General features: G+C 49.2%; 1 protein-coding gene across 3 annotated transcripts in view; it reads left to right on the forward strand.

Moving 5' to 3' along the window:
- The window catches only part of Inpp4a (inositol polyphosphate-4-phosphatase type I A), a 116,417-nt gene that overhangs the window by 76,385 nt on the left and 18,264 nt on the right, over positions 1 to 21,768 (forward strand). Inside the window, exons 1-11 of one of the 3 annotated variants that reach the window (XM_028775501.1) lie at positions 680 to 767; positions 1,666 to 1,796; positions 3,735 to 3,839; positions 4,342 to 4,450; positions 9,751 to 9,934; positions 11,068 to 11,286; positions 12,154 to 12,292; positions 15,634 to 15,666; positions 19,882 to 20,054; positions 20,703 to 20,826; positions 21,585 to 21,711. In XM_028775501.1, the coding sequence (XP_028631334.1) occupies positions 694 to 767; positions 1,666 to 1,796; positions 3,735 to 3,839; positions 4,342 to 4,450; positions 9,751 to 9,934; positions 11,068 to 11,286; positions 12,154 to 12,292; positions 15,634 to 15,666; positions 19,882 to 20,054; positions 20,703 to 20,826; positions 21,585 to 21,711 (1,418 nt within the window). In that variant the 5' untranslated portion in view covers positions 680 to 693. Of the gene's footprint in view, positions 1 to 679; positions 768 to 1,665; positions 1,797 to 3,734; positions 3,840 to 4,341; positions 4,451 to 9,750; positions 9,935 to 11,067; positions 11,287 to 12,153; positions 12,293 to 15,633; positions 15,667 to 19,881; positions 20,055 to 20,702; positions 20,827 to 21,584; positions 21,712 to 21,768 lie in introns of those variants that run through there. The other 2 variants (XM_028775502.1, XM_028775503.1) reach the window with 2 other exon arrangements.

Genomic DNA, 21,768 nt, shown 5'->3' on the forward strand with positions numbered 1-21,768 from the left:
GGCATGTGAGAAGCTCAGGCTCATGTCTGCGGCCTCGCTGGAGTCTCCACACCCAGTGTTCTTATCCCTTTCCGTAATTCTTATCAGATGGTTCTGCCCGTTGATGAGAGCTTGACCGAGGCCTTGGGAATCCGATCCAAATATGCTTCTTTGCGAAAAGACAGCTTACTGAAAGCGGGTAAGCAGCTTCTTCTCATGTGACTGGCCACCCTTTGCTCCCGCCCACTTTGATTGCCACACACACGCCTCAGATGGTACCTATCTGCTGTTATTCATCAGTGTGGCATTTTCTGTAGTATGCAGAGCTGGAAATCCCTCAAGGAAGGGGCTCCATTTTACTCTTATTTGACACTTGCTTTAGTGACTGACAATGTTCCTGCCCCTGCTCCTTGCTGTTCAGAGTTACTACTATCCTCTGACAGTGAGGAGTGTCAGGTACTGCTTGGAGGGCTTGCTTTATGTGAGTTTTGGGTTTTGAGTTTTCTTGTTGCTGTTTGCTTGCTTATTAGTTCTCTTGGGAAAACAGGTCCGTAGAGTCACTGAGGGCCCAAGCAGGAGCCGTGCAGGTGGGTCCGCAGCTATCTCACTCATGGCCTGTCTTCTTGCATTCTTACCTCAGTGTTTGGTGGTGCCATCTGCCGCATGTACCGCTTCCCAACCACTGATGGCAACCACCTACGGATCCTGGAACAGATGGCAGAGAGCGTCCTCTCCCTGCACGTGCCTCGGCAGTTTGTGAAGCTACTGCTGGAAGAAGATGCAGCCAGGTGAGGCCAAGTGGATGGACACTCAGCACCCATGAGCATGTGCCTTCGACAGGCCGAGTGCAGACACAGGCTCTCCCCTTGCTGGCCCCGTGGCCCCAGCTGTCTGAAGCCTCACTTTGCTCTTCTGTCTGTGCTTGGAGCCCCAGAGGCTTGGCTAATGTCAGCCTATCTTCCCTTCTTTCTCTCTCTTTTCCTTCTCATCTATCCTGTTTGGAACCACAGAGATAAGAGCTCAGAGAATGACCCTGCAGGGTCCTCCTCTCCCACAGAGCAAAGCTTTCATCCCGAGGCATATTTTCTCAGTTCCAAGTAAGGGTGAGACTGTGTCTGTCTCAGACTGTAACCTCCACAGCCTTTTCTAAATCAGCATTAGTGATTAACATCATGTGCATTACTGCTTCAAAGAGCTCCTTCATGGGTGGGTGCCTTAGAGCCAGCTAAGGTGTTGGCAGCAACTGTACGTGCAGGGCTGACACCCAGTGTGGGCAGCAAGGATGCTCAGATGGGAGATGGGGCTCTCCCAGAAGTGTGAGACTGTCACTGTGTTCTTGACACAGAAAGGGAGTTGTTGGAATGATGGTGGGGAGGTGAGTGTTTTCTCACATCTCCTGTCCTTCTGTTCTGGAGTAATGCATCATCCTGCAGAGAACTGGACCAGTGCCTGAGTGACGTTTTCAAGGTCACCAGGCAGAGCTCCTCCTCAGCTGCTTCTTTCCTCCTCACATTCGCTGCTGGCCTTGAACATTTGCCTCGGCTCCCGTAGTTTCTCTGTGTGCTTCCCGTGTGCTCAGTGATCTCTCCCATCATCCTATGAGGATGGCAGTGACACTGCTGGCCTGGCCACAGCTGCAGGGAGGTGAGCCAGCCCTGCGGCCTGATGTGTGTGTTTTGTTTGCAGAGTATGTGAGTTGGAAGAGTTGGGGGAGCTGTCCCCTTGCTGGGAGAGCCTCCGGCGCCAGATTGTCACCCAGTATCAGACTATCATTCTCACCTACCAGGAGAATCTGACCGACCTCCATCAGTACAAAGGTGAGTGTGGCCCTGTTGTCCCAGGTACCTGAATCTCCCACACTCCTAACTGAAGGCCTGGGATGCTCGCAGACTCTCTGATTATCTCAAGTGGGATTTTAAAAATAGATGCTCATGTAGGTGTGAATTCTTTCAACTCTGGGTTTTTCAGATCTTAATTGAAATGATAAATCAGTGAATTGCAAGAAGTCTTTCTCTGGTATTATCTCCTAAAACAACCCCTGTGACATGAAGTTGAGGTGAAGCAGTTTCAGGTTACCCTGGCCATGTGGGTTCTCCATCTTGGCCTTATACCATTGAAAACCACAAGAATATGGACTGTTTGCCTGAAGCAAGGCAGTTTCCTAGTTTAAATATTTGAAATCATTTTAAAGAATATGTAAGCTGTCAGAGTGCAGCTCGGTATTTTAAACTCAAGAGAAAGTGAGGTTTAGACACCTCACCTAATTTTCTCCTTACTTGCGTTTCCTTTTTCCCAGGCTGGAGTCTGGAGGTCAAGCCCAGGGCTTAGTGCATGCTAGGAGAGCACCCTTCTGGAAGATGATATTTGATTTTCAAACTATGTAATTTTGTTAACCCATTTTCTTTCTATTCCAAATGGGATAAATTTTTTTGTTTTAGTCTTTGAAAGTACTTTTTCTCTTATAACTTATTTATTTTGTAAAGATTTATTTTTGAGATTAAAGTATAATTACATTTTTTCCTTCCCTTCCCTCCTTTTTGTTTTTTGTTTGTTTGTTTTTCTTTTTTGCTTTATGTATATGAGTGCTCTGTCTTTCTACATGTCTTCATGGCAGAAGAGGGCATCAGATCCCATTATAGATGGTTCTGAGTCACCACTTAGATATTGGGAATTGAACTCAGGACCTCTGGAAGAGCAACTAGTGTTCTTAACCACTGAGCCATGTCTCTAGCCCCACTCCTTTCTTTCAAAGTAGTCTTTACCTTTGGTTTCTCTCCTTCTATATACTGCTTTGTCATTGTGAAATCGTGAACCCTTCCTATGATTTCCACACACAATATAGGAACTTGTCCATAAACTTAGCAAGACAGTGGCATGTGGGACTACTCCAAGCAAGTCCAAGTGCATTACTTAGAAAGGTGGGAGCATTTACCTGAGCAGTTGAGGCACCAGCTTATGCTGGATAAATGTTCATGAGAAAGCTTGGAACCCCTGCAAACCTGAGTTTTCTAGGATAGAGCTTTTTAAATATCAGAAGCATCCACTGTTCTGAGACTCTCAGCTAAATACCGGCCTTGGCTATATTTCTTACAGTGTCCAAGACAGGCACACTGCAGGTCTGAGAGTCACAGTGTGGCTTCCAGACTCCTGTATGCAGAACACAGTGGCTGTCTGCCTGAGAGCCATTGGTCACTCTCCTGTTGACACTTTCACCTCATTTAGTTCTGGTTTCTGATTCTAGAAATGAGGTTGTGGCTGCTGGTTAGTTACATCGCCCTATTCTCTAGGCCTAAGCATGTGTGAGGGAACTTACTGAAACGGATTGAAGAGTGCAGGCTGGGCCATAGAGCCTGACCCAAGGTCTTCATTTCAGATTGAGAGGTGCTATTCCAGGAAGGCCAGTTTCAAGGCTCTGGGATGGTAGCAGTCTGTAGAGCTGGCAGGCAGTCTCTGAGGTGGTCCACTGCCTTTCTGTGGTGGTGGTACCATACCACCTACAATCACATCTGTGTAGCATGACTTTCTGAACTGAGTTACAGGAGGAGGGGCCTCACCAGTACTCCAGCCTTCTAAAAGCATTCAGAGTCAGACCCCTGGCTGCAAGCTACCCTCCAACCTACTGTTCTACGTGGCCATTCAGAACCTTCCAGGCCTCTGTTGGGCTAGGCCTGCTTCCATGAAGCCGCTCCTCTAGGTGCTTTCCTACTTGCACATGGTGCATGTTGATGGGTCTGTTTTCTTGTTTTATTTCTTAGGTCCTTCGTTTAAAGCAAGCAGTTTGAAAGCAGATAAAAAGTTAGAATTTGTTCCCACAAACCTGCACATACAACGGATGCGAGTTCAAGACGACGGAGGCTCAGGTACTTGCTTTTCTTTCTCACCTCGATGTTGGGTTGTGCTCTGCTTCTTTATTTCTGTATAGAGTCTCTCTCTCTCTCTCTCTCTCTCTCTCTCTCTCTCTCTCTCTCTCTCTCCCCCCCCTCCCTCCCTCCATCCTTCCTTCCTTCTTCTAACCCCCAAGGACCTTTGAAAATTTTCAGTTAAAAAAATCCAAACCCTTTCCTTAGATCTCTTCAGCTTCCTTTTGTTTTATGGCAGAAAGTTGCCGATCAGTGACCCCTTCCCAAGAGGGGAGGAGGTGAGCGTTTAGCAGCCCAGATGGCCGCTCTACCTCTCGGCTTTCTTACTGAACAGTTAGCGTTGGGTCCAGCAAGCCCTCTTTTGGCCTCTGGATGTAGGATTAGGGAGCCAGAGGCTGTTTGTACATAGCCTGTAGGTCCCACAATGCTATGCATGCTGCCATAGCTGGCTTGTCTGTAGGCCTGACCCCAGAGTAACGGAGGAAAGCTTTCTATTGCTCAGATCAGAACTACGATGTCGTCACTATTGGAGCCCCAGCAGCACACTGCCAAGGTTTTAAGTCAGGAGGTCTTCGAAAAAAGCTGCACAAGTTTGAAGAGGCCAAGAAGCAGTAAGTGAAGGAGGGTGTCTGTGGTCCTGTACAGCTGTGTCTGATGTCTGCGAGTTTACAACGAGAATCAAAACGGAACTGCAAAAGCATCCAGCCATCTGATCTGCTTCTGCGTGGCTGGAGAGCTGCCTCAGGGACCCTGTGCTGCTCTGTGTGCGTGTGGCTGAGGGGAGGCAGTGGTGAGGCACCACCATAGTCCAGTCTTTCCAGGGAGCTACAGACAGAGGGCCACCTCTGGGAGCTGCTTCAGGCAGCCGCCTGTGTGCAGTGCCTGCCAGCTCAGCGTTCTCTGCACTCTCTGATCAGTTGGTGAAGCACTAGCCTTGTAAAGCCTCTGACAAGGCTATACTCTCAGGTCATTTTTATAGTTCCTAGAGCCCCCGGCACTCTGTGTCCTTTCCTAAAGGACAGCAGTGGCAAGTGTTGCCACTACTGAAAGGATCTAGAGGGTTGTATAGTTCTGTCCTGCCAGGAAACTGCCAGGGAGGCAGGGTGGGGAAAGGCCTCCCAGCTCAAGCATTCCTTGGATATCTGTCATCCAAAATGTGACCTGGCAAAATGTAAACATGATCAGAGGGTCTGAGTGTAAAACTGAGCAGGGTGACAGCATTGTGAGGTCCTGGGGCAGAGTGTGCAGTGGGGAAGCACCAGAAAGGAGAATGTGCTCGGAGTCTGATTGACTCTGTGTCTAATGCACATGTGTAAGGTGAGGGAGAAAGAACAGAGCAGCTCACTAATCCCAGAAGGGGCAAGGCAGCAGGTGGGTTAGCACAGAGCCGTCGGGTGCCAGGGGATAAGATCAAGTGTTACTGGGAGGCCTCAGCAAGATGTACTCTTGATCTGAGAGCGGAATTCTTTCAGAGGTAGGAAGCAAAGATACAGGGAGTCCCAGTGACTCCCATATGGTAACAGGTAGAAGCAAGTAGAGGAGGGTCCTAGCACAAATGGGTGTTGATTGGTCATTGTCTGGTTCTGCTGCCGCGGCCAGAGTGCGGGTACGGCACCACTGTGTCGGGATACTGGACAGTCAGTGGCCCATGAGGAGCCTGTGGAGTCAGGAAGGCAGATCAGAGTGCCACTGATGTCAGCGGTGCCAGAAATGGAACAGGGAGCAAGAAAGGACATTCTCAGAGAGCTTTCCCTTCCAGTGTGTGTCACCTAGCCTGGATAAGAGGAGGAGAAGCAGGGAAAGGCTGGGCTCAGCAAAGCCATTTCAGCATCTTAGTGAATCTGTCAGGCAGCCTTCATTTCTTCCCATGGAGCAGACCAACTGGGTGATGAGGCTTTCCTCACCATTCTCGTCCACAGCATCCTAGAGAGTAGGAAGAAGAACAAAGCTTCCGTCCCAGTTAGTGTGTGTGGGAAGAGTGAGTGTGTGAGGTGACATGGCTCCCTGACAGAGAAAGTCCATTCCTTCTAGGTGACCAATCAGGAGGCCACCTGGCTGTCCCTTGTCTCTGAAAGATTGCAGTTTTGATACCAGACAAAAGGTATCAAAATTAGCTTCAGAGCTGGTTTTCCTAGTGCCTCTTTGGTCTTTCAGGTATTATCACAGATTTTATTAACGTAGCAGTAATGTCATAAGCTCACCTTTCCAGCGGTTGGCACTCCGAGCTTGCCTTCACATGCAGACACATATTCTGTGCCCCAGTGGGATGTCCCTGGAGCTTGAGCACAGTCTGCAGACTCATTCCAGGGAATAAGCAATTTGGACTCATAAGTTTATTTATCCCCGTAGTCATGGCCTCAACAAATTACATCCAAGTATTTAGAGAGGAAAAAAAAAACCAGTCAGCCTTTAAATTGTGCTTTGCCTGTGGTATTTGCTAACAATCGCTAATGCTTCGTTTGGTTTTTTTTTTTTTTTCTTTTCTTTAGCAGTTTTGAGGAGTGTTGGTGAGTTTTCTGTCTGTGGAGAGAGTGTATGCTGATTCTTGCTCTTGTGTAGAGAAAGCCTGTGCTGTCCTTCATCTGAGGTGGCTCCATCCCATTTTGCCGTGTGGCTCCCGGTCGGCAGAGCTCTTCCTTCCAGCTGCAATGTTCTTGATAATGAATAGCCAGTCTGCAGTCTGTAGCCTCCTTTCCAACCTGACAGCAGTTTCTTCCTGCACTCAGTGGAGACAGGGCCAGCTTGCCTCCTTGAAGGGTGCAGAAAAGCCCGTTGAGGGCCCTGGGTGCCAGGGTATCACATCAGCCCTCTGGTACAGTGGTGAGCAGCACACACCTGTACACAGGTCACCATCTTGTCCATCCAAGGCCATTTGAGAACCATTTTTGTTTTCAACATACGGTAGGGAAAGCTTTATCCCTGCACTCCCTCAGCCATTCTAACATTTCTTTCTTTTGAGACAGGGCTTGCTAAGTATCCCCAAGCTGGCCTTGAACTCATCCTGCAGCCAAGGCTTTTCTTAAACTTGTATTCCTTCTGCCTCAGTCCTTAGTAACCAGGATTACAGATCTGTGTTTGCTCTTCTTTTACAAGAAGTGTGAGGCCTTTGAGTTTTCGCTTTCCCTCTGTCTGATGGAGCCAGTTTACATTTTTGCAATACTTATAATTTGTGCTGATTTTAATGATGGTGATGTTAAGATCATTTCTTCCCATTGGGTAGCAGAGCAAGAGCTGAGAGACCTTTTCCTCCAGAGAGTTACATGGGAGCCAGAAGCTACCATGTCTGTCTAGGATCTCCTCAGTCCCAGATGAGGAAACTAGCAACTCACTAAGAGGAGGCCCCATGGCCCTATGGGAAATGCTGCTATCTTGATCTAATTAACCATGAGGTTTTAGGGCTGGGGCTAGACCCTCATTGACATGCTAGGGCTCTGCTGGAAACACAACGGCAGGAAGTTTGAGTACCCACAGACAAACCCAAGAAGAAGCCTTGCCAGCTTTCCCTTGAGGAGGTCCCTTCCCTGGAGTCCAAGGGAGGGAAGACAGCATCTGGGAAGGATGCTGCTCCCTTCTTCCCCCACAGCTGTGATTTAGCTGCATCCCCTCAGAATATTATCCCTTTTCCCTCCTTAGGCTTTCTGAAGGGAGGCTCAGTTACCATAGCAGTATGAGTCAGATCCTTAAGGGTCTCAGGGATGAGCAGCAAGTAGAGCGTGGAGAGCCAAGGGCCCCACTGCCTTTTGGTAAATTTCAACCAAGGTGCTTCATGTGAGCCTTATCTGGAAAGTTCTTCAGATTCCATCTTAACTGAAGACTCTAGATCTTCCATGCCTCAGGAAGGACTTGGTTACTCCTATGATTTCACTCTCTTCTCCCAGGGTACCATGCTCCTAAGATAGTGGGGAACCTTCCAGCCTGGGAGAAGAGAGCACCCAAATTTCAAAGTTTTGATCTTACCCTAGGGGTGGCCGATCTGGTTCCATGGGACTGGCAGCTGGCAGCCTTGCTTCTTGTATCCAGAGCAAGTGCACATTGGGCACCCTACTCTAATGCTCACGTGGCTCTGTGCTTAGCATGGCCTCCACTGTGAGTCGGGATGGGTCAGTAGACCTGGGATGGGAGACTAATATGAAGCCCAAGGATCACACATAGGCCATTGCCTCCTGGGCTGTTGCAGGAAGAGCTGGGAGTCCAGACAATGAGTAGAACAGAGAGGCCCCTCCCATGGAAGCCTGTGTAACTACAAGGCAGCATAGCCTCTGCACCCCACCACATTATCTTTGTGTGGCTCCTGATTTTAGAATTAAGTACATGCCTGTATGTATTCCTGATGTCCCCAAGAGCAGTTCTTTGAACTTGCCAACTTGTACTGCCAATTTAACAATGTACTTCCATGTGTCAGTCCTGTGGATGTTGCTGTAACAGAGTGTGCACAGCCATGGACATATGCAATAGTAGACCTAAACACAGCACATAGTCCATGTACACTCTCAAGGCTGAGGACCAGAAAGAACAGAGTCTACTTTTAAATTCTTCTTTGAACTGTATTTCCAAGACCTGATTGTCCCAATTGACAGCTATTCGTTTGGGAGAGAGATTGCAGATTGGAAAGTAGCTCCTGCAGGCCGTGCTGTGGAATGATGCTTGTGTTGCCCAAGCTCAGTTGCTGTCTACTGCATGGGCTTCTGGCAGATCCATTGTGTCCGCTGTGGTGTGTGGGCTTGTGGTGGTGGTGATTCTCTCTGGGGCAGTTTGGTTTGTGGTGTTTGCATGTTTGCCCTGTAGTCCAGAAAGAGAAAGGGCAGTGGTGTTTTCTTCCTGACTTGCTTCTGGGCCTCCCTGGAAAGGTCTCAGGTGACTCTCATCTCCAGCAAATGGGGTAGGGTGTGATGAGAGTCACCCTCTGCCGTCCACGGTGCCCTCCTCCCTGGAACTCAAGGCCAGACCTTCATTTCAGAAGGGAGAGCATTCCCTTCCTTATCCTCACATTCCAGAGTCACCACCTCTATATTGGTGACTTATATGTCTTCTCCTTAGTTTCTCAAGCATCCTCAGATGATTTCAAAAACAACTTTATAATGTTTGATTGATCGGGACCTGAGCAAAGAGACATAAGCTTATCATTGCTGCCTTAGATGGCCACACGTGCTGGCCCACCTGGGAAGCCAGGGCATATAAGTTGGCCCTTCACAGGCTCCTGATTACACTGGGCAGCATCTAGCCTGGCCCTTTGACATCTGGTTCCCAGACATGTCTGCACAGTGCTGCAGTGGTGAGGAGGTGGGAAGGAGGAGGTGTAGTTTCAGAGGCCTTGCATTGTTGGGCCTGCCTCTGGCTGACTCAGTCTCAGCTTTCTGTAAAGCAGTGTCATCTGCATAAGGAAGTCCTGAAACAGGAGAAAGGAACCCTCTGTTGGGAACTTGCTCTGGTTAATACGTGCAAGGCCGATGTGAGGCTGCTCACAGGAAGTCTGAAGGCCCTCTTGGCCAAATGGAGATGCAAACTTTATGGGGTGGTTTTTGGTTAGTTTAAATTATATATATTTGAATGTCTAGTAAACTATGGTACTTGATCTCTTCTGGTGTAAGCAGACCAGATCTGAAGGACTGATTATTAGTTACTGGATGAAGTTCCTAGGTAAGCTCCCAGCATTGGGTAATTATTATAGTGATATTACAAGGTATAATGTACATGTATGTGGTAAATATAAAGACACATACAGGTACAAGTACACATAAAAGTCTTAGTCTTACATACATTTTATACTTCTCCTTAGATAAAAAAGGGTCTTCTAAGATTGACCTTTGCCCATCAGTGACTGCAGTTCCCAAGAAAACACCTCTATTTTAGGGGTAGCTATGGGTGGGTTGGATGATTTGGAGAGCCCCTTAGGACCTGTTCTTCCTTTTAGTACATCTTCTAGCTGCCAGTCCATAATCTACATACCACAGGACATCGTCCGAGCCAAGGAGATCATTGCCCAGATCAACACCCTGAAAACCCAAGTTAGCTACTATGCAGAACGGCTCTCAAGGGCTGCGAAGGACAGGTCTGCCACTGGCCTTGAGAGGACTCTCGCCATCTTGGCAGACAAGGTAGGAGGGACTGCCCAGCTGCATGTGGGGTAGAGAGGTCTCTAGGGTTTCTAGAAGCTACTAGACAACCCAGAGCAGCCCTAGAAGTGCCCAGAATCATATGGAGAGTGGCACTGTGGTAACTTTGAAGGCTTTTCTTTTAAATCCACAAAGTTACAGGGAAGTCTGTGACTTGCCTGTGGTCAGAGCCCCAGTTGTTGCTTAAAGCCAATGAGTTGATGTGTCTTCCAGCAAGTAAATTTGCGTTCATTTTCCTGGGACTCACACAGACTACAGCTTCCTTAGTCAGCACCTATAGAGCAGTTATTCAGTCATAAGAAATGAGCAATATAACCTTATTGGCTTATATGTATAATTAATTTTGAAAGTTCTGTTTAACCATAACTCAATCATGACCTAAAAAATACATACCCATCTCTGCATACTGAGAGAGAGGCTGTGCCGCCTTTGATGCATGGTGTTCTTTCCGTTTAGACACATTCGCATTACACCTCTCCACCCACACCTGCCTTGCTGCTGGGTGCTGTTGTTCCTGCTCAGAACGTGTCATATCCTTCACATGAGTCCCCACGGTATACAGACAGACCAGGAACACTGGGAAAGAAAGGGATAGTTGTCGGCAGTAAAGCTAGGAACAGCAGAGTTCCTGTTGTAGTCTCCAAGGCAAGACAGAACTGTGATGCCAGGAGCCCAGTCATTCAGAGCCTGCTGCATAAGAAATGCTCTAGAAGTCAAACCAAAGTAATATGTGATTCCCCAGGAACTAGCCCCAGGGGCTGGGCACAGTGTGCCGTTTTGTCAAGGCTGGAAGTGAGCCCTTTTCCCCAGTGATGTAGGGTCAAAGGCAAGCAGAGCCAGAAAATGTCAGCTGGATTCTTTGGCCCCTTCTAATCTTCCTTGACCCCTTCTGGGATAAGCAGGTCTCAAGCAGACCCTGTGTCCTCTAGTCTTGCAGGAAAGTTCTTGCTAAGGTTATCTCATGTTGCCTTTATATTTAGATACCCTTGAGAATGCTCCCCTAGCAGGCTGCATAGAACAGGATGCGCAGGGGTGTGTGGGGGGGACCTTAGCCTTTGCCTCTCTCCTTCTGTAAGAGAGCACACTTATCAGTCCTTGTTTGTGTGAACCTGCAGACTCGGCAGTTGGTGACTGTCTGTGATTGTAAGCTGCTGGCCAACTCCATCCATGGGCTGAATGCAGCACGGCCTGACTACATTGCGTCCAAGGCCTCCCCTACCTCGACTGAGGAGGAACAGGTGATGCTTCGGAATGACCAGGACACCCTCATGGCCAGGTGGGCAGGGAGGAGCAGCCGGTCTTCCCTGCAGGTGGACTGGCATGAGGAGGAGTGGGTGAGTCTGCTGCCCCTGCCTAGGGTCCTGCTGCCGAACTATAGAACTGCTGCCTGTGTCTTCCCTTGCTAAGTGCCAGCTCCTTTGTTAGCAAGCTCCAGGTCTGCTTCCCAGATGGCTCTAGGCCACCTGATATTGAGAGGTTGACTGTTTTCAGACCATAATATGTGTAAACTGTACTTGATTGTGCTGGAGCCAGGCCTCTCCTCTCACTCGGCCCCCGCTCACCCTTTACCCTTTAGGACTCTTTGTTGGTTGAATGCAGAGGCTCAGGTGCTCAGGCTGCCCCTGCCATCATGTCACTTCATGGTTCCAGTGTGTGCCCAGAGCTGGATTCTTTCCTCTTTAGAAAGAGTCAAATCCTACATCCTGTTGTAGTTTCTTGGGGCTCCTGCTCAGAGGTAACCTGGGAAGCACTGAATTATTAATTGGCAGCAGAGTACTCCACCAGCCCTGGCAGTCTGTGATCTGTCCAGGTTTCTGCAGCTCCTCCCAGCCTGCCGTCTCTTCCCTCAGCCCCTACCCAGCTGTTTCCATTACTGTCCATCAGAAGGAAACCTCAATGTCTGTGATGGTTGTAGGTAGCCCACAGCGGAGGAGGCAGGGATGAGCTCTTAGTGCCCTGTGGCCTCAGGCGAGGCCTGTCTGGAAGGCCATCTGTCTTCCAGAGTTGGCAGAGGATATTTACCAGGCTTTCAGTCAGTGACCACAAGGCTGTAAGCTACAAATCAGAAAAGCATATCTGACTTGAATGGCTGCTTGGGCATCATTGGGCTGGGACTGGGGGAGAAATGGGGTAGAGATGGCTGTGTTCTATTGTTGGTCTTCTGTTGCACAAGCTGACCAGGCAGTCTTGTTGGTTTGAAGGAGAAAGTGTGGCTGAATGTGGACAAGAGCCTGGAGTGCATCATTCAGCGGGTGGACAAGCTGCTGCAGAAGGAGCGTCTGCATGGGGAGGGCTGCGAGGACGCTTTCCCCTGTTCAAGCACCTGTTCCAGCAAGAAAGGTAACCGGGACAGCCAAGCCTACTGGATCAGACCGGAGGACCCCTTCTGTGACGCCCCCTCCTCGACATGCCCCTCCTCCATGCCCACTGCTGCATGCCATCCTCATTCAAGCACACGTGCGTATGCATCCACGCTTCCCACGCTGCCTCAACTCGTGCCGCCTCACCTCTGTCTGTGTCTGACTCCATGCGTGCCTCTCCAGTGCAGACTGCAGGGAGGGCTGACAGGCAGCGCAGGGTCTGGGTGGGGGGATCCACATACATACAACAGATAGGCAGGGTGGGGGCTCCTGTCTTCCTATGCAGCTGGAGCTGACTGAATCTGCATCACCACCATGGGCAGATGGCACCCTCCTGGACAATAGTGCCATGGTGGGAAGTCTTCGCAGGTTTGTAAGCCGACCTGAGAAGCTAATGGGCTGATGTAGATGTCTCTGTGGTGTTACTTTCATTGTGTTGGGATGGGTAGAGTGGTTTTAAAAAAGCAAGCTTTGTAGGAACTCTGCTGGATGAGGGTGCTTGCAGCCCTCAGGCTCTCATTGGCTGCCACTCTTACCCAGCAGAAGCATGGCGCCTAGCATCCTGTAATTCAGTCAGATGGCACATAAGCTAGATTGACTGTTTGTCACCACTCTTAGAGGGAGACCTTGAGTTCAGAGCAGTGCCATGCAGCAGCACTTCAGAAAGGACACAGGGCATGGTGAACACGGGCCTCAAAACAACCGGATGCTGAGGACTGGTGTGTCTAAAACAAGGGGCTGCCTGGCCCTCCTCTCTGGTGCCTCTCACTGTTTCCTACAAGAGCCAGAGAACACTTGAGTCAGGTCATCTGAGCCCTGCCTCAGCACCCAGCTCCTGCCTCCCTCTCATCTCCATGGGGAGTGTCAAGCTAAGTCCAACCAAAGTGTACAGGCTGGGCTTTGTGTGATGAGGGATCTCAGTTATACATACATCAGCCATCAAGAGCAGTCATGTGTCTTCATCAGTCTCCTGATAAGTCTCATGTGTGACATGTCCTTTGCCTCTCATCTGTCTGCAGTGTCCACGTCACCTACTTTCCATCTCGGGGAGTGGGGGTTACAGCTGTCACTTAGCCACGCCTGTGAGGGAGTCAAGGAACTAGCATGTGTTTGCTTTGTTCTCATCTTCCTGTTGTTTAAGTTTCTTCTCAAAGTTCTTAACTTACTTCTCTTTGATGTGAACTTGTTGTGGGTCTAGGCGTGTAGTTAGGTGGTAGATCACGTGCCTACCACGAGTGAATGGGGCTGCTTCAGGATTTTTTTTATTTTGTAACTTAAAAGATTTTCTGCAGATACAGAGGAAAATGGTTAGATATTTAAAATTTAGGAGCTAGTATGTTATGTGATATGGCTGTTTGTCTTTGTGACTCACGTGTCCAGGGTGCTTGTCCGAGTTAGGGTTTCTATGGTGGTGACAAAACACCATGACCAAAAGCAACCTGAGGAGGAAAGGGTTATTTCAGCTCACAGCCCATCTTCCAGAAAAGTCATAGCGGGAACTGGAGACAGGAACCTGGAGGCAGAAAACGATAGAGAGGTCACGGAGGAACACTCCTTACTGGCTTGCTCAGCCTGCTTTCTTACATACCTACCCAGGACCACCTGCCCTGGGGTGGCACCAACCACAATGGTCTGGACCCTCCCACATCAATCACTAATTAAGAAAATGCACTATAGGCTTGCTGACAGGCTAGCCTGGTGGGAATATTAACTGCTGAATTGTTAACCCAGGATCTATGTACAATCCCATCCTCATGTGGCCCTAGGATCACCTACTGGATTGTTAAGATGGGATCTGTAGATACACCCCAAGCCTCACGTGCCCCTGAGACCACATGGTGAAATTTGTAAGTGGATGGGGAGAAAGTTCATAGTGGTCATCAACTCTAAAGGACTCCATGACTTAAGACTAGTAGGAGGCACTGCTCTGAGGTTGCCAGAGGAGCCTCACTTCTCCCCTTGGGTTGGAAAGATACCAAACTGAGTAAACTCTCCCAGGAATGGTCCTGCCCTGCTGTTTGAGATCAACACAGGCACTCACAAGGCTCCCAAACTCTCCTCCTCATTCATAGACCAGGGTCCTAAAGTAGAGGTTACAGAGAGGCAAAAACAAACAGATAATAAAAGCGTAGTTTTTCAAGGCTTGGGATAATTCTCACTAGCCAGATACAGGCTTAACAACTGCTGAGGCATTGTTCTGCACCTTTAGGGCTCCTGTCAACTCCGGGTCCTAGCTCCAACCACTATGGCCGGGCTCCTCAGCTTCCAAAAGACTTTTTGTTTCCTTTCCCTCCTCTCAGCTTCATGAGTCATGCCCAGACACAGCAGAGAAAGGACCCCGACTCACCCCCTCCTGACAGGCTCCTGAGCTCCTTCTGTCCACCCTTGGGAGTCTAAAGCCACCTCATTTCAGTGTGCTATAGACAGCCTCAGAACTGAAGTTCACACACAAAAGGAACTACAAATCTACTCCTTTGATGCCTTTTCAAGATGTCTTTTCTCAGATTCCATTTAACTAGGAATTTTAGCATTTTAAAGGAAAATGTGAAACCGAAATGAGCACATCCCAGTAAGACTCAGCAAAAGTGAACTAGAATCAAAATGGGTACTCTTTGAAGACCTTGGCAGCCTGACTGGAGGGGCAGCCTAGCTGGAGGGACAGCCTGCCTGGAGGGACAGCCTGCCTGGAGGGACAGCCTGCCCAGAGGGAGAGCCTGGCTGGAGGAGTGTCCTATTTGGAGCCATCTTTCAAATCATACAGGTTTTATATTTAGTTTAGATGTAGTTTTGAAGGTTCTTTTGGTGTATTGGTTTTATTGTTGGGCCTACCAGCTTAAACCTCAGCAGTATATCGTGAGCTCTGGGTTCCTTCCTCAGTCAGTCAGGACAGTGGGCTCCACAGTTGACGTGCATGCTTGGCTGGTCGGTGTCTCTCACTGATGTTGTAAGCTAGCATGGGGCCTCATCTCTGCATCATCATCAGCGTGGCATCTGTGACATCGTGCGTGTTGTCAGCGTGGCATCTGTGACACTGTGTGTGTTGGCTCACTCATCTTGAAGAACATTGTATGTTGAAGTGTTAGCCACATGGATGTTGACTCTGGTGAATAACTGTTGTTCACCACTGAGAGGGCTCAGTTGCTCCCAGCAGCAGGAATGCCCTTGGGAAGCTGGGTAAGAGGCCTGGAGCTCAGGCCTCTTCTCCATGTGCTGAACCACCTTGCTGCAAGCTGCTGATGCAGTAGCTCTGAGACTGAGCTGCTCATGTTTGAACTGTGTGCTGCTCCTTAATCATCCCTGTTGCCCTCCATTTCTGTGCAGATTGCAGCCCCCCTCCTGAAGAGTCCAGTCCAGGTACGTGCTTTGCGGTCGAGGCTCCTGCTGCTGTCTCTTAAATGCTCAGGTAGTGCTTGTAGCTCAATTATCGAGGATTGTTTGTGTTCCCGGAGTTAGGAGAATATTTCAGTATTTCCTGTTTGGAGGTTTGGTGAGGGACCTGTGGGACTGGGGATATGACCTGAAATGGCCGCCAGACACGCTGTGTTTTCCTTCTGCGCCCTGAAACCTTTTCACTTGGACTATTTATGAGTGCACTGGGCTTCCTGTGGTGGGTGATCTGATTTAGAAAGCTACATGTTTGTAAATATTCCTTGTACACTCACATGGACTTCCGCACATAGCTCTTGAAGGCACAACTGGATGACTTGTGTCCACTGGGAATGTGTTGGGGCAGCTTCCTCTCAGCTTCTGCATGCGACAGAACTCTTATCAGACTTTGATCTGGGCCTTAGTTGGGATTATTTTTAAAAATGAAATCTTTCTGGTACATTTGTATGGAGAACCCAAGGCTCCTGATTCTACCTCAGGGGTTTGCGAACTTCGGTCTTAAGCTAAATCCTGGCCACAGCCTGCATTATGGCATTATATTGTCTCTCACCTGTTTTCAGGTAGTGCAGCAGAGACTCTGTGGCTCTCCCGGTCTATAAAGACTACTGTAGGGTACACCGAGCCTGCTGTAGTTCCTGCGAGCTTCCTATATACAGCTTGTGGTTTTCCCACAGTGTGCATGCACCTTTCCCCCCAAACAGGTTTTTACTCTAAAAAGTCAGCTACATGATCATGCCAATGGTAGCGTATTTCTGAGTAGGGATAAGCTGGGAAGACACCTATGCTATACCTAGAGTACAGCGGGTGATGGGCGCAGGACTTACGGAGCCATCCCTGCCCACTAGCACAGTGCCGTGGGCCCACACACTGTGCACACAGAGCCAGAGTCTAACCAGGTTCATCATTTCTTCCTTCCAGTCCCTTCATAGTCCTCGTCCTCCAGACACCAGTGTAGTGTCCCTGAGTGAGTCTTAGATCCCACTGTCATGGTGGAGCCCTCAGGGTCACTGGGCCTTAGTAGATGCACAGTTAACCCTGCTCTTTACTTGCCTGGTGTCTGACTCAGCCAGAGCCTTCAGAGAGCAGATTTCACAGAGCCTCAGTGATGTGGCAGTCTGGGGCCACAGCTAGCAGTGAGGACCAGAGAAGGGGCCTGCGAGCCTGTGGTGGGAGTTCAGGCTTCTTTTCCACTCTGGTTTCTGTCAGCACTCAGAAAACGCCTGATTTAAAGAACTCTTCCTCTTGGGAAGCACTGGCAGCTTTTCCACAGTTGGTGTTAAAAACGGTTCCCTGCCAGGAGTCCTGTACTGCACATTTAATCTGTATTAAACACACACAGTCCAGAGGCTGGAGACATCGGATCTTTGATGGGAGTAAAGTGCTCGCTGTGTACCTGTGAGGATCTGACTTCAGGTCCCCAGCACCCAAGTAAAGAGCCAAGAGTGGCAGAGCATGCCTGTAAGCCCAGCACTGGGGAGGAAGGACGAGACAGGCTGGTCCCAGAGCTTGTTGGCTGGCCAGGAGGTCAGGTGGTTAGTGTGCATTGGGCTCACGGAGAGAGTAAGGAGGGGTGATGGAGAGGACACTGACGTAAACAGGTCCCTGTCCATGCACATTCGGATGCTCGCACCTCCATGTGAGCACATATATGCACAAATGTACAGACACACCCACACTCTGTCTCTCACTCCTTGTTCATACTAGTTAATTTTAAAACAAAGCAGCCTGTAGATGGGAGAGCACTTGAACCTGCTACCTAAAGTGGTGTGGGCCACGGCTGGCAGGCAGCAGCTGTCACCAGGTAGCAGGTAGCTGAGGAGTTTACCCCAGACGTGGGACAGCTGCAGCACACGGAATATTGCTTAGCTGACCCGGTTCAATAATAATAAAACAATATAAAAGTAGTAGTCATTGCTGTCTTTCCTTGTGAGGTAGCACACTGAAAACCCTTCACCAGCTCCAACATTCCAGCCAGCTCTGGATAGATACCATGTGCTGCCATTGAAATCAGTTTGGCTTGGAATTGTTTTAAATTGTGTTTCTACTAATATGTAAAACACGTAGTACCCCCTATCTCCTGCTCTCTCATCAGCAGAAACAGGCTGACTACTAAAGATAATGGCTCTGAGAGCCAGGCAGACATACACAGATGTCTGTTCTGTTTGTGTGTTGGGCAGGCTCTCTGCTTCTAAGCCCTGTTCTCTCTGTGGATAAGATGGGCAGGTATTAGACATGCTGGCAATGGTGCTTGGTACCTTTACTGGACCCTGGCCAGCCAGCCTTGCCTGACATTACCTGGGAAGATGTTAGATCACCCTCTTGCAGGTCCATACCACCTGTTCTCCAAGACAAGTACTGAGTGCCTCTTAGACTCTCTTAGGCTTTTCTCCTAGACTCTTTTTTTCTAGTTTAGCAAACAATTCATTGTTACATGAATTTCATTTTTGAAAAAGAGTAAAGTTAAAAAGTCATATAGGGAAGGCTCGGCTTGGTTGAACAAAATAACTTGTTTATGCTGCTTATTTTTAGGTTAAAATAACCATGGTTATCCTATGGACTGTGTCCATGTGATGGTTGGAAAGCAAAGTAAAGATGGCTGCATTTGACCTGAGCACTCCAGTGCTTACTGAAGAGCAGTATTTGGAGGAAAAGGGGTGCTAGGTTGTTTTTATTTTTTGAGGTTGGATATTAGTATGTAGCCCAGGCTAGCCTTGAACTTGTTCTCCTACTTCAGCCTCCCAGGCTCTGGGATTATAGGCACGCACTACCACACCCAGCTATGAAGCACACTCACTGACTTTACCTTTCCCCAACAACATGCTGTACCCCCTGGTTTTCATTGGTCTTTTCTGGAAGAATCTGTTCTCAGAGTTCTTCAAAGAAGCAGGGCACTTGGTGCCTGTGGAATTCAGAGGGAGCGTATGGTCTGGTGCTTCTCTCTGATTTTCCCAGTAAGGTCCTGTGTGGCTGAGGGGCCTAGGACCTTGCCTGTGTCTGTTACTGCACCGCAGCCAGGCTTGGGACTCATATTTTCCACTTCTCAGTCCAGTGTTCTTTGCCACTGTGTCATATTTGCTAAGACCTTTCTGCCTTAGAGTCTAAATTTAAGCCTACTCTTTTCCCCATTACAGACGTAACCCTTGTCCACATATAGTGTGCCTGCATATCCTGTTAGATCATTTCCAACCCTGGACTGTTCTGTGTACTGAGGCCAGCCACTGAGTGTGGGCAGTTCCTCTACACATTCTTGGAGTTGAAGTGCTAGCTAGGTGGCAGAGGTGCGAGCAAGTCTCCCTTCTCTTCCTGCCCTCAGATGGTGTCAGACAGAGGCTCTCTCTGGCATTGCAGTCGCTGGGCTGAGGGCTCTGCAGCTTACACTGTGGCCCTCAGGATGTTCACTACCTTGAGCTGTTTGGAGTGATGCTTCTCCAAGTAGGGATGTGCTGGTGCCTGTTTTTGGACATGGCATGCCTTCTCTCTTTGATGTCTTCCAAGAAGGAAGGAAACAAAGGCAGAGCCAAAGATGGCCCTCGCTCTGCTCTGCTCCCCCCACCCCCTACCTCGGCTCTCTTTTTAAAGGGTTATTTAGGTACAGGGCTGAAGTTCCAGTCGTCTCTGGAAGAGAGCTGACTGAAGATAGTGGATAACAGGCAGGGCATGGAGGTTGAGGGACAGTGAGTAATCGACGGGCAGAGTCAGCACCTTGCTGTGGGAAGGGCTGTGACATACACGGCTGTGGGCCTTCCTTGTGGACTACGAAAACCACCATGCTGTGGAAGGAGGTTGCTCCTCTTGCACATGGCATCTGTTTCCAGCCCTCCCATGACCGCAGACACTTCTCTGTCATTTCCCTTAACGGTGCTAGTTTGACATGTTGAGGAAGGGTTCCTAGGAGCTGTAGGGTTAGTGCTAAGTGCTGTGTGTGGGTGGTGCCAGAGCAGAACTGATTTCTTACTCAGCAACTGCAGGTAGAGGGGACAGACAGACAGACGGAGCAGCACTGGCTCTGGGCAGAACTCGGTTCTGCTTTTCCAGGCCATGTAATGGGGAAAGCAGGGTCAGGAGGTATAGAGGGCTGGGGGGTGCGAGAGGAAGGATGGGACAGTGGTTAGGGGCAGATAGTGTGTGGCTTTGCAGGGCCTGCTTCTCCCGAATGCTAACAAGCCCCTCGCTCATGTGCAGGTGAGTGGAGTGAGGCTCTTTACCCTCTGCTGACCACCCTCACAGACTGTGTGGCCATGATGAGCGACAAGGCCAAGGCGGCCATGGTCTTCCTGCTCATGCAGGACAGTGCCCCGACCATCGCTTCATACCTCAGCCTGCAGTATCGCCGTGACGTCGTCTTCTGCCAAACTGTAAGGCCCCAGAGGACACAGGGTAGCCATATGCACCTCCTACCTCAGAGAAATAGGGCTCAGGGAGCCCTGCCCTTCCCCTTACTTGTGAAAAGAGCAAGTGGCCATGTTTTCTTCATCTGTTTCCTTAGCAGAGAGGCAAAGGAAGGAGCCTACCTCACTGATAAGTATTTGTTCCTGCTGAAGGGCCAGCTCTGACAGGACTGCCTGGCACCAAGCAAGGCAATGGCAAATGCCTCTTTGTCACCTTTTTCTTTTTCTGTACAAGGAATGTGGTTGAGGGCCACGTAGACTGGTTAGTGCAGTTTAAAGAGCGGGCGCTCAAGTTCTGTGGTTTGTCACAGGGCTCCATTTAAGATTTCAGTTACCACTCAGTGCGAAGATTGAGATTACTCTGAGTCATGTCAGAGGCTGAGCCCAGTGCAAGCCCACCTTTATCAGGTGCCACAAGCCTGTGTAGTTTATTGCCACCTTGTATAGCCTTTGATTACTGTGGTGTTACAGCCAGGTTATCCCTGGATCCCCAACCCCCAGCCCTCCCTGAGAGAAGGTAAGACATTGCTGACATCCCTGAGTAGTGGAAACAAATGGACTAGGGCATGTGCTGGCTGCCCGCTCTTCACACCTTCACCCTGTGCCTCTCCACAGCTGACAGCCCTCATCTGCGGCTTTATCATCAAGCTGAGGAACTGCCTGCACGACGGTGGCTTCCTGCGGCAGCTCTATACCATCGGGCTTCTGGCCCAGTTTGAGAGCCTGCTGAGTACCTATGGTGAGACTCCCAGCTTGGAGGTGACCCTAACCCAGGGCCACAAGGGTGGTTCCATTTGATGTTAAATGAGTCCAAACCTTCCCAGGAAGTGAACAAGAACCCGGGATGGGCCTGCACATGTCACACACCTCAGTGGGGATGGTATAGATCTTGACCATCTCTCTAATGAACATGGATGAGGATTTGGGCTGCTTCTGAATTATTCCCGCCAAATTTTTAGTGCAGTGAGCCCTGTATACTGTGGACATTTATAATCATATGAGCTAATTTCTATAACTGAGAAGCAGAGTTGCTGGTCAAGGGGGAGGGGCAGTTAGAAATGTAAAAGCTGATTCCGAATCACCCTTTATGGAGATGGCTTCCCCTAGACTTTTCTGGATTGTTTGTTTTATTTGTTTTGTTTTTATTTCTTCCAAGAAAGTGAAAATGGACCATTTAGAAAAAGTGTTTGTTCATCTTAGGGTTATGGGTTCTTGAAGAGGTGTCCAGTCGCGGAAGGAGGAGGCCATAGCAAAATTATTCTACTGCTCTTGTCCCCATCCTTGAAGAGCTAGCATGGGCTTTTGAGGTTCTGTGCACAGAAACCTTGAGATTCTGTAGTACCCATCTCTGCAGCTACATGTGCAGTGTTGCTGTGCAGTCAGTAGCAGATTCTCTCTCAGAGAATGTCCTCCCATCGATGCCCTCGGCCTCCTGTTCACAGACGTCCTGAGGAGAGTGGCAGCCTTGACATCTCTCCCTTCTTTGTTTCATTTCAGGAGAGGAGTTGGCCATGTTGGAGGACATGAGCCTTGGAATCATGGACCTGAGGAATGTGACCTTCAAAGTCACTCAGGCCACATCGAATGCATCAAGTGACATGCTGCCAGTCATCACAGGAAACCGGTAAGGTCACCACCTAACACTCCATCAACAGCGGGGCTTCACTGTGTCTGTCTCATG

Source organism: Grammomys surdaster, unplaced genomic scaffold (assembly GCF_004785775.1).
Source record: "Grammomys surdaster isolate TR1022 unplaced genomic scaffold, NIH_TR_1.0 255, whole genome shotgun sequence".
Lineage (NCBI taxonomy): Eukaryota > Metazoa > Chordata > Mammalia > Rodentia > Muridae > Grammomys > Grammomys surdaster.